The sequence below is a fragment of the Ziziphus jujuba genome, chromosome 11 (genome assembly GCF_031755915.1).
Source record: "Ziziphus jujuba cultivar Dongzao chromosome 11, ASM3175591v1".
NCBI lineage: Eukaryota > Viridiplantae > Streptophyta > Magnoliopsida > Rosales > Rhamnaceae > Ziziphus > Ziziphus jujuba.
Window position 1 is genome coordinate 16,861,656 of NC_083389.1, and position 18,599 is coordinate 16,880,254.

Below are 18,599 nucleotides of genomic sequence, written 5' to 3' on the forward strand. Positions count from 1 at the left end.
TATAAACTTTCACTCAAGTTTTAGTCCTCTCCGAACTACTCTTTCAAGCGAAAAAAAAAAAAAAAAAAAAAAAGACTTAAAACATAATATCAATTTGCTTCCTCTTAATTCTTTTTCTTTTTTGTTATTATTTATCAAAATTAATCAGCTAAAATATTGAAATCGGTTGTTTGTATATTAATAAAATATGTCTATCCCTAATTTTTTTAATCAAATTTGATAAACAAACAAAGAAAAGGAGATAATACCAAAATGGTTTTCACCTTTTTTTTTTATTTTTTATAGCAATTTGTTAAAAAATTGTTTTGATTTAGACATATTTTATTAATATAAGTAAACAATGCCAATCTCTTATAAAAACATTGTGATAGGTTTTCCATAGGGCCTCATTTATTAGTGATAAAAAATATTTTCAAAGGCTCTCTTCCTGAAAATATATTAAGGATTTTATATAAATTTAATAAAATATTAAAATCCTAAAACAACAAAGTAAAAATTTTATATAAATTTAATAAAATATTAAGTGAAAGATCCAAAAGTTAATAACTGAAATTCTGATTAAAAAAAACCCATTAAGGCGTCCCAATACGATAAAAAACTGACTATAAGTAAGCAATTTCAATCTTAGCCGGGTTCAAACAAGGAATTTTAAAAAGGGAGCAAATTGATATATCAGAGTTTATATAGGAGATATTAGAACAATTAAAAAAAAAGGGTTCGATAAGCAAATTAATACTTAATAAGTGAAAATTTAAAAGGTATTGTGTAAAGTCTCTCTCTTTTTTATTTAATGATTCCAAAACATGAAAATTCAAACTCATACCAACAGTAGCACAGCCACATGACTGTCCTCAAGGGACAACCGTCAGGATTTGTCGATTATTCCTTTACACATGTAAACCTTTTACTTTATTATGTTTTGTTTTCCTTTTTCCCCGGCTTAGAAGCCCATATATAGAAACCTACTGAATCCGTGTCACTTTAAATTCCCCTCCATTTTCCTAGCCAACTTGATTAAACTATATTACATAGACAAAGCCTTTCCTTTTGAAAAAGTAAGAAACCGATTTAAATACAGCCCATGAAACTTGTTTTCCCAAAAAAATTCTAAGCTGAAAAAAAAAAAAAAAAAAAAAAGATAAGAAAAAGTAGGCTTCAAAGCAAAAGGCCAGCTAAATTGTGTTGTGGGAAGATTATAGGCAAAGCGACTGTTTTAAATTCATTCTTTCTAAAGCCAAAACATTCAGCCAAAACATCTCTCATACTTGTTCAATGAGCCAGGATAATATAAGCACAATCATAAAAACAGAGACTATAATTTTATGCCATTCAAATTAACCACATCATCCATTAACTGGAAATCCCACCGAACAACTCACTTGGAAAATCATCACAATACTACTTATCAAAGGAGTACAACGACAAAGACCATAATCATAACTTTTTCAAGGCACCAAACCTTTGTTTTCCATACTAGTCCGCCATCACTGTTTTTTTTCTTTAATACTTTGTAATAATATTTCACTGCAATCAACCGGTCAAACAGCAGAAGGTCAGCCTTAGCATATGCAAACTTATATGGAAACCTATGATTCACTTAAAACAAGTAAAGACATACCAAGGCAACTAGAGACCCTGATCAATGAGGTAATCACCGAGCCTTTCAACAATCATGTTGCACTGGCCAGGTGTCATTGGTTCATCATAGATACCGATAATCAGAGCTTGATTAGTCTTTTTAACAGTAACACCACCAGGGCCCTGAAATTAAATTAAGATGGTGAGAATATAAGATATTAGGACATGGTAAAATAAAATCTCTACAAACCCCATCATCCCTATCCTCTCCGTTTTTAAGGTAGTGGTGGGCTTAACTCGTACTGGCAAAAGTAGTTGAACTCTCAAACAGTCGAATGAGTTAAAGAGATTGAGACTCATCCCTGTTATCTAACTAAGAATTGCACCAGAAGAAGAGGAAAGAAGAAAAAGGCACTATGAATTTAGCAGTGGAAACCCATTCTAAGGTGAAGCTGTATGCTGACAATGAAAAATGTTTGGCCGTAGGTGATGTGACAAAGCAGTTAGATGTTCAAGCTTCTTGTTGGATCTAGAATGATAATGTCATTACTTCACTCTAAGTAAACTAGCCATAGATTTTCAAGCATGTGTATGCATTTATGTATGTGTAAAATGCTATTTTATAGTTTATATTAAGGAAAAACATGAAATTTCATACTTATCCAAAGAATTAAAAAGATTGAATTTATATGCTTATCACCTTCTTCCCTCGAATGACAGCTCCTGGCTCCCCTTGAATCACCATATATTTTGTTCCACCAAGGTACAATCCAGTTGGTGCAAGTGTTCCAGGTTCAGCAAAGTCATTCACAATGGCGGTTATTTCCTCGGGCTTGAACTAAATCAATATTGACATCAAAATAATATGCAAGTTTTTAAATTCAAGAAGAAACAAAAAACTACTAAACATTTGAATCAAGGATGTTAAAGGTGTAAGCACATATTTGCAGCCATAAAAAAAAAGTGCATTAACACTAGCAAAAAGAACGGGAAGAATTTTACTAAATACAAAATCATCTTGTATCAACATAAATAGCATTGCTGGAGCAAAGATTGCATCTCCAACAATGTACATATCCTATATTAGGAAAAATCAAGTCCGATTAACATTTCAGATAATTTATTATTACAATTACCATCTCTTCTACAATGATGCTTTCATTCTTTAACAGCATTGCGCACCCAAAGAATGCATGTATAATTTGAGGCTTTGAGCTCTCAACTAAAACTAATATAAAATGAAATGACACAATTAACTAATAATAAAAACTCCCATTTGGTATGTCAAAAAAAAAAAAAAAATTGCTCCCACTTAGTAGTTAAACAATTCTCCTGCTAAAATTTCTCAAATTTATCTAAAAGGGACCAAAAGAATATATATTTTCACAATTACATTAAAACCCAAAATGATATAAGAATTCAAATCCAATCCCAAATTACATCACATCCAGTTGTCATCAACCAAGTAATCAACATTCCACATTCCAAAGAAACAATGTTAAATCAATCTCTCTCTCCCTTCCTCATTTTGCTCCCAAAAAATAATAATCCAACAACAAACAACAAATCGGTAATGACAAAGACAAACACACCATTTCCTTTTATGGAGTACCAGATCCGGACAGCCATGATTCACAAAGACATGCACAAGAACACACACACACACACAAACAAACAAACACCAGAAAAAGAAAAAAAGAAAAACAACCTCACTCCCATCACCCCAACTCAGCATGAAATTCAAACCCAAAAAAGGAAAAAACAAGACAACAGTAATCAGATCGCAAATCAGACACAAACCCATGAATTAAAACACTAGTAGAACAGAAATGAACCAAGAAATGGAAAAAGAAAAAGAAAAAAGAAAAACCTGAGGGAAAGTGGGGCTCTGAGCCCAAACGTTGCCGTCTTGGCCGATGATGGCGGCGGCAGAGAGATGGTTGCCTTCGATGTCGCACATCAGATGGTCGTCAACGTAAGTTTGCCACGACATCTTGTTGTTGTTGCTGTTGGTGTGAGATTCAGTGAGGTTTTCTTTTCTTTTTCTTTTTTTCTCTTCGACTGTGAGTTTTTCGGTTTTGGTTTGCCGAGAGAGTGAGAGAGATAATCGGTGAGTTTTGTCTGCAGAGAAAAAACGCTTTATTTATTTATTTATTTGGTTTTTTTTTTTTTTTTCTTTTTCTTTAATGTCTTTGTGGGTCTTCTATCTAAGCAAGCGGTAAGCAGTAGCGTTGAAACCACGGAGCCTTTAATAATCATCTTTTTTGTTTAATCATTTATTTTCAAAATTATTTCTTCTTTTGTATTCGGATTTAATTTACTGAAACACCCCTGTCGGGACCGCAAATTTCGCCTCTTGATCGGTGCCCCCCCTCCTTCCTTTTTTAACCATTGCATGAATTGTACTAAGTAAACTATTTCAATTTTTTTTTCTTTTATTTTTTAATTATCTTTTAAAATATTATTAACCATGAATAATTATCAATAAAATTTACTATGATATCATTAGTTTAAATAGCTATCATTAAAAAAATTATTTTTAAAATTTTAATACAAAAAATGATAAATTTAAATGTTGGTCAAAATTTGAATTATATTCTCTCAAATATATATATATATATATATACAAAGTAATTAAATTCATATTTTAAAATATATGTACGTCAAGCGTGAGCTTTAAAATTATTCTGCACAGAAAATTTAAGTTTCTTGTATTCCACAACCTTTATTTTCATATTTTTTGTATTCCATATTTTCGTTTTCTTTCTTTTTCAATATCATGCTTACATTTATGAAAAATAACAATAATAATAAGCAATTTTATACCTTCAGCATAACGAAGTTTGCCATATGGTTGAGCATTATTTTTATCTAACCTATTAGATGCTTTATTTTCCTCCTTTCATTATCTCCTTCCTTTTTTATTCTTTTTCCCTTTTTTTAAAAAATAATATAGAAAAGGAATACATATTCAAAGCAAATAATAAAAGACTAGCAATCAAAGGAAAACCAATTTGAGCTCATGGTTCCTGTATTTCCACCTATATGAATCTTTATGTTTATTTTATTTTTGTTCACCAAAAATGATAAAGAATACAATAAGGTAGAGATGAAGTCATATTATAATTCAAAAAAAAAAAAAAGAAAAAAAAAGCTGCAAATAAAATAATGTAAAGTTTGGTGAGAATCTCGTTTTTTGAGTCGTATGTGGTTCTTTAATTCCTTCTTTTTGTGGTAAAAATGATGATGAAACATTTCAAGTTTGTATTGTCTTTTTTATGCCTAACAATCAACTTAGATTTGATGCTCACCACCTTCTGGAGAAGAATACTTTGACTGGATATTCACTGTATGTTTCTGATGTCAACTTGTTCTGTTTCCACAACAATAACCCACTTTCTCAAACCTTCTAATATCTCATTCTCAGAAGAAAAAAATGAAAAATTGATAAAGAAACATTTTTTTTCTTTCCTTCTTTTTTTTTTTTTTAAAAAAAAAACATAAATTTAAGATGCTTAAAAGATTTATCCGTTAAAGGATGGACAAGTGTACTAATAATGGCCAAGGACAATTAAAAATAATGCCTCACTCTTCCTTTCATGGACCTAAAAACATACACTAAAGAAAAACAAGAAATTTTTTTTTTTAAATTTTTTGGTTTTTTATTCATTCAAACTAGTAATAAATAAGATGTTATTTTTGAGATAGTCTAGTTTAACAATGACCATCAATGATAATTTTAAATTTTAAATTTAATATTTAATGTTAAAATTCCCCCATCAATTTATAAAAAAAAAAAATACGGTTAAATGCACTTCAATATGGATAGAGCTAATTTTGAGATTATATAATTTTATTTAAATATTTTTTTGCTGAATTTTTTACCTTCTAAATTTTAAAAAGTCACATCTTGGTAATGAACCATTAAATGCAATGGAAGCCATTAACTTTATCCCTTTTTTAGCCATAATTTTTTTTTTAATGTTTATTTGGTTCATTAAATAATGAATTTTGGATTATTTTAGAATGAATTATTGATTAAAAAAATTAAAATACATGGAAAAATAGTTTTCACGTAAAAAAATTGAGAACATAACGGTTTCTGTTAACATTTGACTGTTTGTTACCAAAATGCAACTTTTTAAAATTTAAAGGGTATCAAATGCCAAAAAAAAAAAAAAAAAAAAAAAGGGTAAAGGCCCCAAATTGAACTTTGCATAAACTGAATTTGAAATATCGGAATGAAGAAAATTATTGTAAATGATTAAAGAAAATGCATTTAACACTAATTACATTTTATTCACCTAATTATTAAAACAAGGTGCCCCTAAACTATTATGTGTTTTGCACTTTATCCTCAATTTATAAAAGATGTCACATTGCTTTCTAGACTATTATTTTTTATCACTTAAGTTCAATTATACATTTTTGATATATAAATTTGATGAAATTAACCATTTATAGCTCATATAATTCTATTCAAAAATTATTTTAGTACGTTTTATTTCATTTTCTACCAATATTTATGCCTAACACTGTCAAATTCATTAGATAAAATCACAAAATCAGAATAATGAGTATTAAAAGTATAATTCCTTGGACAATTTGATTTGATTTTATTTTTAAAATTTAAGGGGTAGAGTTCAAAAAACAGTAATAATTTATAATGGCAAATTATAACTTAAAAGAATAGCGGTAGACAGCTTTGGTATTTGTAGCACGGACGTACTGATAGTATAAAAATGGCTGTTACATATTTGATATTTCTCCATTTTAATTACTCGTACAAATGTCTTTCTATAGGGGTCAAAAAAACTAATTCAGACCACAAAAAGCAAACAACTTTATGACTGCTTTTTGAAAATGCATACAATGCATTGAGTGGAAATTTGTAGGTTGTAAAAAATTGAATTCAGTGTACCAAGAGGATCAACATATTAAATTGCCGACAAATTATTTGGTAGAATGGGCTTACTATGGCTTATTCCCCAATTCTATTAACCTAAAAAGGTAAAAAATATACAGAATATTTTTTACTTGTTGACCAAACACAAAGTTCGTAAAAAACTAATATTGCGAAAATCTCAAAATGATTTTGATTCTTTAATGACATCTTAATAAGGAAAAAATAAAAAAAATAACTAATAAAAATAACTATTATATATTTGGAAAAATCTATGAAACAATAAACTTACGTGATAAACAATGCTTTCAAATTATCATAATCATGAAAAAAGGATATTTATGAGATAAATTGATATTTATACTCAAGTGAAATAATTAAAATTTAAATAGTTTTAGGGTTGATTAAATAGATTAATATTTTCCTTATTAGCAGTTAATTTTTTTTATATTTTCGAAAAATTATGCATTCTAAATAGGAATAAAAATAAAAAGAAGAATACTATGTTATATATACATATAAGTAACAATAAACAATATATACATATATTGTTATATACATGGCAAAAATCTCAAAACGGTTATGATTCTTCAATAATATCCTAATAAGGAAAAATACAAAAATAAAAAACCCAATAAAAATAACTATTATAATATTATTAAAATTAAGGAAGATTAATCTATATAATATGGTAAACCAAATATTCTTCCAATGGTATGTTATACAAATACTCATAAAAAATAGAAGAGAGTAAATTAGATTTGCTTATCAGGGACGATAGAGTTGGATAGTGAATTTTTTAGGTAAATTATTTATTGAATTCAAATTAAAAAATGTTGACATATTTAATTGATTTTTTGAAAATAATTAATTTCTTTAATTTATTTTTTATTTTATATATGTTTAGGGTTTAGGTTAAATATGTATTTTTGGAGGGTTTGTTTATTTATTCCTGCAAATTATATTTAATTTTTTTTATCTTATTTGGAACTTTGTACTAATGGTTTTATAAAAACTAAAATTAAATTTATTAGTTTATGTATTATTTTAATTTATAATTGGTATAAAAAAATAAAAATAAAATACAAGCATAGTAACAATTAGAATTTGAAGATTACTCCTATTTTGGTAAGCGATTATCCAATTAGTTAATTCAGGGATCTTTAATTTGAAAGAGTCCTTTCCAAAAAAATGGGGAAAAAAAAAAGTTGAAACATATATAGTATGATCAAATCACGAATGATATTGGATAATCTCCTGTTCCAGCACTTAATTAAGATAAATATTATTAATGATATCATAATATCCACACAATATATCTTACCAATTGGATGCAATTAAGAGTTGTCTATAGATGAATAAAAAAATTATTTGTTCTTATTCCCACTACTTTCTTCTTAAAAACTTAAGTTAACTAATAGAGGGAAATTAAGTTAAAACAACAAAAACAAACCACAAAATATTGAATATTGAAATAATTATATTAACCAACTACAAAAACAAAAATATTGTCTGCCTCAAAAAAACTATATTATAATTTATACTAACTAAAATAAAAACCTTTTTTTTTTTAATTTCAATCCCAATAAAAAAATAGTAATAAGAAAAAAAAAATATCTAGGACAAATGTTTAATTTCCTTAAGTTTCTTCGTGTTCAATGAATTTATCTCAAAGTCAGAAAATTCTGGCACCACTTTATTGCTTGAACGATTGTATTACTCTTTTTTGCATACCCTTGATCTAAATAATTTCTTACGTCGTTCCCGTTTTATCTTTTTCTTCTCCATCGTTTTGAAAAAGTTGATAGACAAAAATGAATTAATAATCAAGGATTTTTCATCAGAAGCATCTTTTTTCCTTTTGATCATCATGTCTTGATTCAGTATCTTCAATTTCAATCAAAATACATAGCATGGTTTATGTCCATGCTTATGATTAACATGATTATATTTAGGATCCATAAAATATATATATATATATATATATATATTGAAATTAAAGAATTTAAAAAAAAAAAACTTTAACAACTAAAACATAATATGAGAAACTAAAAACTAACAAAATATTGAATACTAAAATTTTAAATAACTCGAAGGTGTTAATTGCATATTTATAACCAAATATGTTTAACTTATTTGGTAAATAAAATAAAATCAAATATTAAATGTGAAAATGCATCTTAGTATACATTATATTAGGCCATAATCAGGCTATAATTATGTTATTATATATATTATATAATATATAATTAGCCAAAAAAGCCACAATTCCATCTTGTGAATCAACCACCGTAATATAATATAGTATTATATTATAAAATATTATAATAATTGAAATATATATAATTTTTAAAGGATAAAAATATATATTTGGTAAATAAGATAAAATGAAATATTTTAATTATTTTAAAATTATTACCATATATAATAATATCAATTGTTGATGGTTATGGAAAGTTATATCAAAAATTAATTTTATATATATTTGATTTTATCTATAAAAATGAAAGATAAAGAATAATAAATAAATAAAATAAAATAAAAATAAAAAATATGTTTTTGGAAAAAATTTGGAAGAAGCAGATACTGACATGTGTTGCATAGGGTTCTTCTTTTATATATTATATAAATTTTTAAAATTTAATATAATTAAAAATTAAATTGATAAATTATCTATTAATAAATTAAATCTTTTAATATTTTATTCAAAAAAAATCAATTCATTTAATATGAATTTATTAATATATTTAATTTCCTTAAAAAAGGATTATCTTATTCATTTTATTTCTCAAACAATCTAAAAAAAATACAAATATTATTTCTTCTTCTTATTATTAGTTTATTTTAAAGAAAATAAAAACATTATATATATATATATATATTATTGCTCTATTTTTATAAGCATTTTGGAAAAAAATGGTACAGGCCTATATATATATATATATATTTCTTTCATTTTTAAAAAATAAAAAATAAAAAATAAAGATATCCCTATTAATTTATCATTTTGTTTTTGGCAAAACTCAATTTATCATATTAAGCTCAAAAGAGTATGTGTGTATATATAAGATGAAATATGAAATACATAATAATATTTTTTAATGTTTATATATATATATATATGTTGGATGGAATATGAAATGCATTGTAGCGATTTTTAAGTATTTTGGATGAAATATATTTTTCTATTATTTTTAAAATAAAATTTAAATAAAGAAAATGATATATTTTTTTTCATACAATAAAGTAAATTATATAATTAGTTTTTACAAGGAAATTATATTTATATATATATATATATTGAAAGAAAACTAAATATATTATATATTAATAAATAGATTAAATGAATGAGTTAATTTGATGGTAAATAACTTACCAATTTCAAATTTAATTATATTAATTTTAAAAGATAATATGAATGACATATCTTATTTGACCAATTAATATAATATAATTGAATGGGTCTACGGCTATGTAGTAAACCCATTGTACTGAATAATTTCTCTAAATTACCAATCATTCCCTACCAAGAGAATCAACATCGACGATCAATATATTAAATTATCTTTAACTCTAAAAACTTAAATTGTTAGGAAATAAATTATTAATGTATCAACTCTTTTATGTTGGGTGAAGATGCTCATCACTTGGTGAGTGTTTAGCGTATTCTTATTAGATGGGATGGGAGTGGTTTACCGATTTTGCCAACCTCATTTAACATTTATTTCCTAAATTATGATTAAACTATGTTACACATTAAAATACCTAGTCTACTTTCTACCTGAAACAGAAAACAAGGGCTATATTTTTTTTCTTTTAGGGATAGAAAAACAGGACTTTTTTGCCTGCTTGCCAATATTAAATATGTGTTTGTTTCAGGTAAAAAATAAAAATAAAAAATTACTTCCATTTGATTTATGATTCAGGCTGGCAATATTTTAATTATTACTTATTATTTTCTTTTTTTGTTAAAGAAGAAGAAGAAGACGTAATGATAGAATAGTGGCATGGGAGGAAATACCTTATCTTATATTAATGACAAACACATGCCAACAAGTTGCATAAAATAGAGCAACTTGTCCCATACAGAAAACCTTGAAAAATTCTGAAATATCTAAATCAAGTTGCAAGTTTTTCGTGACAACATTATACATATAATGGTCAAGGAAGAAATAGAAAGCAAGCATCAAAATTCTAATAAAGAGAGATATATTCTTTTTATTATTTAATTTATTTGATTTTACTTTCTGGTTCCAATATATTCGACACCACAAACCAGAAACAAATCACACAATGTCACTCATCGATACTATGCCAGACAGGGCAACTATAAAAAGTCTAAACAGATTCAAAAGACATGGTGTCATAGCTTAATAGAACTATACATATAATATTATGTCTGCCGATGCACATTAAGCGCTTGATGTTCTGGTACCAGTATTAGCTTATAATAGTATCCAATACAAGTTGTTCAATATATTTCAGTAAACAATTTCTGTGTGTATAAATAATTTTGCTGAATTCACAAAAAAAAAAAATAATAATAATTTTGCTGAAGTGGACGAGTGGTGGGCAACACATACCTCTCCATACGTGGAGATGGATAGGCATATTTTTTTTTTTTTTTTTTGGTTTTTATACCTTTCCACATGTGGAGAGGCAAGCATCATTGCCAACTGAATAGATTTTCCTCGCTATAGCATTTTTGTATATGTATGGGAAAAGAGAAAGAGAGAGAGCACTGTAGAAAGGTATGAAAGAATGCACAAATTATAAAAACATCAAGGTACTGCAAAAATTCAAACAATTACCAAACACCAAAAAACTGTTTCATGTTCTGGCATGGTTATTGTCTGCAACAACTTCACTATGCCATTTGAAGGCTTTTGGTGAAGGAGATGCTACTTAAGTTGGGACCAAAAACCCCACCAAACCAAAAAAAAAAAAAAAAAAAGAAAAAAGGAAAAAAAGGACAGAAAGAGAGAAGTCCAAAAATTTGTATCCCAAAACAAGTGGTTGAAAATTAAATACGATAGACATGGATAGGTCTAGAGGCCTTGATCAACGAGGTAATCCCCCAACCTCTCAACAACCATGTTGCACTGTCCTGGAGTCACTGGCTCTTCATAGATGCCAAAAACTAGAGCTTGCCCTGTTTTCTTTATGGTGGTACCTCCAGATCCCTGCCAAGATCCCCAAATGTCGAAAATGTTTAATATTGCATACATTGTCCAAAAACAGGGTTAAATACTTTTTTGCATTTTGCTCTTCAAAACTTCCAAACCCTTTACATTGCTTGTATGTTATAAAACCGAACTATTGTATCATCATCATACATTGTCCAAAAATAAAATAACACAACGAAATGCATGATTAATTTCATCAAATTCATATGTTAAAGACTTAGTTAATGAGGCTATAATATTTAAAGGGAAATTAACCCTCCTTTTTTTTTTCCTTCTTATTTTAGGGGCAAAATGCTAAATATGCAGAAGGTGAAATGTAAAACAATTAATTTCATCAAATTCATATGTTAAAGTGTACCTTCTTTCCACGGATAACAGCTCCCTGTTCTCCCTGGATAACCATATACTTTGTGCCCCCAAGGTGTAGCCCTGTAGGAGCAAGATAACCTGGTTCATCAAAATCCTTCATGATCGCAGTTATCTCCTCTGTCTTAAACTGCATGCTCAAACAACACAAAATATAACCCATTATCACTAGCTCATTCATTTAATAATCCCCTTTAATTAAGCTAATTAAGGTTATACACAATAAATTAAATATAGTTTCCATTATATCCCAATTCCAAAATAATAATAATAATAATAATAATAATAATAATAATAATATAGCCCCTTGAGCATTGGCAGTGCCAAATTACTTCGTGAAAACATAACACCTTAATTTTAATATTCTACAAAATTAATCCAAAAGCTTCAACAAGTAACATAACAATGAAAAATTTTTAAATACAACTATTACATGGATTTCACAGTCATCAATGATATATATATATATTTTTTTTTTTTTCATTAAAAAAAAAAAAAAAAGATAATGTCAAAGAAAGAAATGATCAAATATTTGATAAAGAAATGACCAAGCACTTTCTAAATGGAGAGATTAGCTAGTGACACATACTAGAGACCTCTAACAAAGATACATATATGGTATACTATATAAGAATAAGATTGATCCACGTATAAAAACCGATCCAAAATTCAAAATAAATCAACTGTAAAATGAAACACCACACTCTTTATCTATTTCAAGCAAAAAGAGAATGAAATGGTTGTATCAAAATCTCAACCTTAGCCAGCCAAGATGAAAATCAAATGAAAATGGAAGAGAAAGAGAAGACCTGAGGGAAGGAAGCGCTCTGAGCCCAGACACTGCCATCGTGGCCGATAATGGCAGCGGCGGTGAGATGCTGTCCCTGGCCATCAATGTCACACATCAAATGGTCATCCACATATGTTTGCCAAGACATTTTTCCTTTTAGCTATTGAAATTTCTCTTTGCCTTGTTTTTTTTCTTTAATAGCTATTGTTAATAATGCTGTTGTTGTTTTTTGATTTCCCCGGTAAAAAATAACCAAAAAAAAAAAAAAAAAGAATTTGTTTGTTGATGATTAAGGTGGGATGATATAGCTATCTGTATATTATGCTTGTTTTTGTTTTTTGTTGATTTCCTAAGTAAAAAAAAAAAAAAAAAAAAAAAATGGAAGTGGGGGTGTTTTCGTTTTTGAGAAGTAAATAAATAATCATATATATAGGGAGAGAGAAATGTGGAGGAAACTTTGAAAACTTAGAAACAGCAAAAGAATGGATCTCAAACACATGTAATCTCTCATTCCCACCGTTGCTTGGTTCACCTTCATCTTCGATTTTTTCTGCCATTCAACTTCGCCTTTCTTTTAGCTTTTTTATTAGTACTTTTTTTTTTTCTTTTTCTTTTCTTATATTTAAATATAAAAAAATTCCATAGGATTTTCGTGTCGAAATTACCATGGTCTCTGCTTCATTTCGCGATATATCCTCTCATTTTGTTGCCATGGACTTATGGAGTTGGAGATCATCATTATTATATAAAATACATTTGAGAATATTATTATTATCAAATTTATTTATCAAATATTGTATACCAATGGATGGGTCACTTTTTTATTCGCTTTACTTTTTATATATTTAGGTTATATTAATGTTTTAAAAATCAATTATGATTAAAAAGAATTACTAAATTAGTTAGTAATTAATCCAAAATTTATGAAACAAATTCGGTGCCTTAAGCATTATTATTTCCGAAACTCACCAATGTAGATTTTGTTTATGCATGCATTTTTTCAGTTTGGTATTAGGTAAAGCCAGCACTTAATTTGGAAACGGTAAAGGTGCAATTGGAATCATCTGTGAGTTCAGACCGTACGATAGGTATTTTGGGTTTTTTTTTTTTTTTTTTTTTTTTTTCTTTTGGGGGGGGGGGGGGGGGTTTGTAATGGATAGGTGATTTTGGTTGAGTACTATGTTTTCAGTGATTTTGGCGTTCATTAACTGATGAATAACAAAAGGGGAAGGAAAATAAAAATAGGTTTTTCTATTCTTCATTTTATTACAAAATTAATTACCCAAATGGATCATGGTCTATATGATACTGCTAAAAAATAAAATCTGATTTTTCAAAATTAAAATCTAGACCGAATAAAAAAGGCATTCGGTGGAACTTTTTCAGAAAATTCAAAGATCCCAAATTTTGAAAATTAAAATATATCACAAATAATATGGCAAATACTATATTTTGAGTTGAGTTTTTTAATTATATAATAAAATGACAAGCCAAAATTTAATAACTTGAGCAACAACACTATGGTAAAAGTTTGATCATAATGACTTTATCAGCATTACTGTCAGTCTCCCAGAAAGACCAATCAACATTTCCTGCGATTAATATGTTTAGAACAGTTTGAGATAATAAAAATCAGAAAAACTTCCTTACCAACGCTTTAATACAATTATAAAACCGCAACTTCTCATCAACTACAATCATCTCTGGCATAGATTTCCTCCCTGGCCAACATCTCCACAACTTAACAATCCTTCAGAAAAGCAATGGAAAATATTCAAGGGAACAAAAATCCCAAAAACAAAAAAGAACCACTTTTCTCGATTCCAACAGTTAGTCCACGATCTGTTCACGAAAAATTTACTTGACAATAAGACATTCACTCTACTTGTTAGTTGCATCAACCACAAAAACGATTAGAGATGTTTTAGCCCCTCTAGGAGTGGCCGAATTATCCATCAAGCCGATATGACCTTCCTCTGAAAGCCCTGTTTTCTGTACTCCTCTCGGGTTGGGATTGAGCACGGCTAGTTGGCCGAGGCTGAGGAGCTCCTATCCTCCACCTTGCAACAATTTTTTGTCTATGTAGTTTTTAGTCAAGAAAATTCATAGAAACTAAGTTAACTTGTCATGAACTAGAAAAGAAATTTAAAGCTATGGACCGAACCCTCGATGGAGGTCACCTACTGCTGCAAAGAAAGAGAAGTAGGGAACAAAAAGAAATGGTACTTCTAACATACTGAGAGAAAGAGATATAGCAATACTATCATGGCATAAAATTCAATACAAGCAGAAATATATACTTTAACCTATGAGAAAAAGAAGAAAAGGATACACCCACATAGGCGTCTTCAATATGTTCTTCCCACCTGCTAGTGGATGTAATACAGTCAAAAAGTAATATAGATGTCCAGCAATGATTCCCAGCAGATCTGGCAGAACGGGTGAACCAAAAATGACATCTAAAGCGAACATTGCCCATGGGAGATAAAATGCCTACAATAGCCAGTTTCAAAATCCATGCATCAAATATGGAGAAAACCTTGCAAGAGATAGCTTAGCAAACAGAAGCACCGAACTCTAACACTATGTAAATGAAAATTAGCTAGTAATTACATACCTTAAGTGACACGAGGCCATAAATGTTGATGATGGCATTTGGAAATTCTCTACTCCATACATAGAGAAGCATGAAGACAAGAGATATCCCTAAGAAAGGAAATCGAAATATGGGAATGACAGAAAATACCTAGAAGAATACAAGATAATTGAAGAAAGGAAACCAACATTAGTTTACACTCAACTGATAATATGAGACTAACAAGCTTAAAAATATAAGATAAGAGACTGCAATAGTGGATTGAAGGGAAAACGGGAAGGAAAACAAAAATAAAAGTGTGATTTGACCATTCTTTTATCAAATCTTAAGATCTCTCTAACTAACATTAACGCAGGTCAGCCTAGACACCATTCCATCAATTTCAAGTACAGAAGTAGAAACTGACAGTAACATAATAATCCCACATACCAATAATGTCAATGCTCCAAATATCATCATCCACAAGAAATCTGCCGTCCGACGATCAAATGGCCCTCTTTCTAGTTGAACTCCATATCTTGCTCTGGACAATTGTTAAAATGGAAGTGTGAACAATATGATTCATTATTGCAGTTAATCATTTATCAAATAGTTTTCATACGTAAACATCACGGATAATCTCTCTCCCTCCCTCTCTTCCTTCCCCACACCCCACAATAGAGTACAAGGAAAGGGCAAAAAACACCCCCTCACTCTCTCCTCCACTTCAACAATATTTTGCTTCGCAGGTGGGAATAAAAGGCTTCTTCTGAGGAAGAATCGGTATCATTTCACAGCTAAGGCCAACAACATATATGCGAAAAATAAAGAAACTGGCTATACAAACATTTGAATGCGTCTGATTAGAAATTTGGTTGAACTATTACTCACATCATTAAGAGACGGATTCCAAAATTAATAGAAAAATTTCCAAGGAAAAAGAAGTTTGTAATGAGCCTCCACACCTACATATAACATTTAAGTCACTACAGGGTTCCAATTAAAGATTAACAAAATCATTCAAATAATTTTGAGCATATAGTTTAGATGAATACCTGAAAACGTGAAAATACAAGTTGATGTATTAATGCGATACTTGCATAATCACAAAGCCCTAATTGAACGACAGTAGTTGCCAATAGACAAAGAGTCCCATAAGCCTTGCTTATGGGAGGAAGTGACTGGTAATACCTGAAAGAAGCAGAGAAAGGGATTGGTCAAAACAACAAAGTTAAAACAACTAGGAAATACCAAATGGATTATAGAAGTAATAATAATAGACCAACATAACAAAATAACCATTGTCAACAACAGATACACTATTGTTGCTTATTACTAATATGGTTTTACAAATCCATTATTATGGTTGACAAATAATGCAATATCATTCTCATTACCCTTCTTTTACTTTTTTTTTTTTTTTTCCCCCAGTGACTTTGAGCTCAGTGAAAATTAAAGCAGTCAAATGACACTCGATTACTTGGACAATTATCCATTCTTCAATCTGTACTCGTGCCCCAAGTTCTTGTTAATCAATTCTTTATATGTTCTTAGTGTCATGATTGACTTTTTAAGTTATGGAAACACGAAGTTATAAAGAAAGTAAAACTGATGCAAACACCGTGAAACTCATCCAATTCAATGGACAATAGGAATCTCACTAATCTCAAGTCAGGATGAAGTTTGGGGTTTAAGTTAATATAAATTTCATAAATCCTTAAGGCGGTGGATGGAGAGACCCAAATAAAAGGGTAACACTCAGAATCATATTATATAAACAAATATTGCTATCAACTTAATTCCAAAACCCAAATTAACAAATGCATTTAGAAAGATGGAAACATACAAAAACAATTCCAAGCATACTATCATGAATTTGTGACTGAGAGAAACACAGAATACATCAATTTTTTTTTTTTAAAACATATATATTATGATTATTGACGAACATCAATGTAATTAGAGAGTCAAAAAGTTCGAAAATCTACTAGAATATATAACATGCACGTGATCCCAATTCCCAAGACATTTGAAATTTAAGTCTTAGAACTCATATCCAAAACCCAACTGAAAAAAATTGATAAACAGCTGCATATGGACCCAGAAATGATAATCAATCTGCGAAATAAAAATAAAAAAATAAATAATGATATACAATAAAATAAAGAAGAGGGTATTACTCGGCAGGAGAAGACATTGCAGACCCAGAAGCTGAATTTGCAAAAGGAAACCAGAGAAACTTGTTGCAGAGGAAATCTCAGAAATAGAGAAAAGGGAAGGGAAAGAAAGTGAATTAAGGCGCTGTAAAATCCTGAGGGGGTTGTTTAATCAGCCTTTCAATACTTCAATGTTGGTTTTGAGCAAAGACTTTGTGTACGACCCAGAAGCTTCTTTGGATAGGTGCCCCGTGCACAACTCCTCTCCTCTGCCTCGCACGTATTTCAATTTGGGCCGAATGTGTTTCCTTTTTGGGTCTTCTCCTTCCATGGCCCTTATTATTTGGCCCTTTTGTCTAAATACACCAATTTTATTTTATTTTTGAAAATATACACCAGTTTCATTTATTTATTTTGTATTTTCTGTATGAAATACACTTTCTTTTTTTTCTGTTTTCTTTTTTTTGGTTGGAGGTAGATTAATGTTGGAGAAAATTTATAACTGGCTTGGAACTTCTATGTTTTTTTGTTTTGTTTTGTTTTTGTTTTTTTTTTCAAGTGATTAGAAATACATGAATAATAAAAATGACAATTGTGTAGGATAGCCATTTGTAATTAGACAAAATATGATATTTGTTAAAATGAATCTAATATTATTAACAGTTTGAAATAATTTTTAATTTGGTTTTTTTGTTCTTTTTAACTTTCAAAATCGATAGAATATTACTTGAGCTATTAATAAGTTGTTTATAAAATGATGAACCTCGTTATTTTATTAATTTATATTTATTATTTTAAAAGTTCATTTATCCGTATTCAAATTAAAATAATACTACTGTATAAAAATGTATATGATGTATCAAATGATGATGACTTTCGAATCAAGCCAAATGCTAAAATCCCACCTTTGATTTATATTTCTATTGGTCATTTGCCATGCTTGATTATCGTCCCAGCATTAAATTTCGGATAGCTGAAAAAATAAGGTTTAGGATTCAGGATACACGATTAGACTTTAATCAATGGATTTTACCAGGACTGTCCC

General features: G+C 28.7%; 3 protein-coding genes across 3 annotated transcripts; all 3 read right to left on the reverse strand.

The window, feature by feature from the left end:
• Positions 1–1,300: 1,300 nt before the first annotated feature.
• On the reverse strand, positions 1,301–3,732 carry LOC107432825 (profilin-1). Its single transcript, XM_016044027.4, has 4 exons — positions 3,449–3,732; positions 2,279–2,416; positions 1,619–1,761; positions 1,301–1,524 (listed from the first exon to the last, which is right to left on the reverse strand). The coding sequence occupies exons 1-3, from the start codon at positions 3,569–3,571 to the stop codon at positions 1,627–1,629; spliced, it is 396 nt and encodes a 131-aa protein (XP_015899513.1). The 5' UTR covers positions 3,572–3,732; the 3' UTR covers positions 1,301–1,524; positions 1,619–1,626.
• Positions 3,733–11,268: 7,536 nt separating this feature from the next.
• On the reverse strand, positions 11,269–13,549 carry LOC107432815 (profilin-4). The gene is made up of 3 exons (XM_016044013.4): positions 12,843–13,549; positions 12,026–12,163; positions 11,269–11,664 (listed from the first exon to the last, which is right to left on the reverse strand). Exons 1-3 carry the CDS (start codon positions 12,969–12,971, stop codon positions 11,530–11,532), a joined length of 402 nt encoding a protein of 133 aa, XP_015899499.1. The 5' UTR covers positions 12,972–13,549; the 3' UTR covers positions 11,269–11,529.
• An 848-nt stretch (positions 13,550–14,397) lies between these two features.
• Positions 14,398–17,840, reverse strand: LOC107432799 (derlin-1). The gene is made up of 7 exons (XM_016043991.4): positions 17,579–17,840; positions 16,454–16,589; positions 16,290–16,363; positions 15,849–15,942; positions 15,441–15,569; positions 15,156–15,316; positions 14,398–14,901 (listed from the first exon to the last, which is right to left on the reverse strand). Exons 1-7 carry the CDS (start codon positions 17,593–17,595, stop codon positions 14,772–14,774), a joined length of 741 nt encoding a protein of 246 aa, XP_015899477.3. The 5' UTR covers positions 17,596–17,840; the 3' UTR covers positions 14,398–14,771.
• Positions 17,841–18,599: the final 759 nt, after the last annotated feature.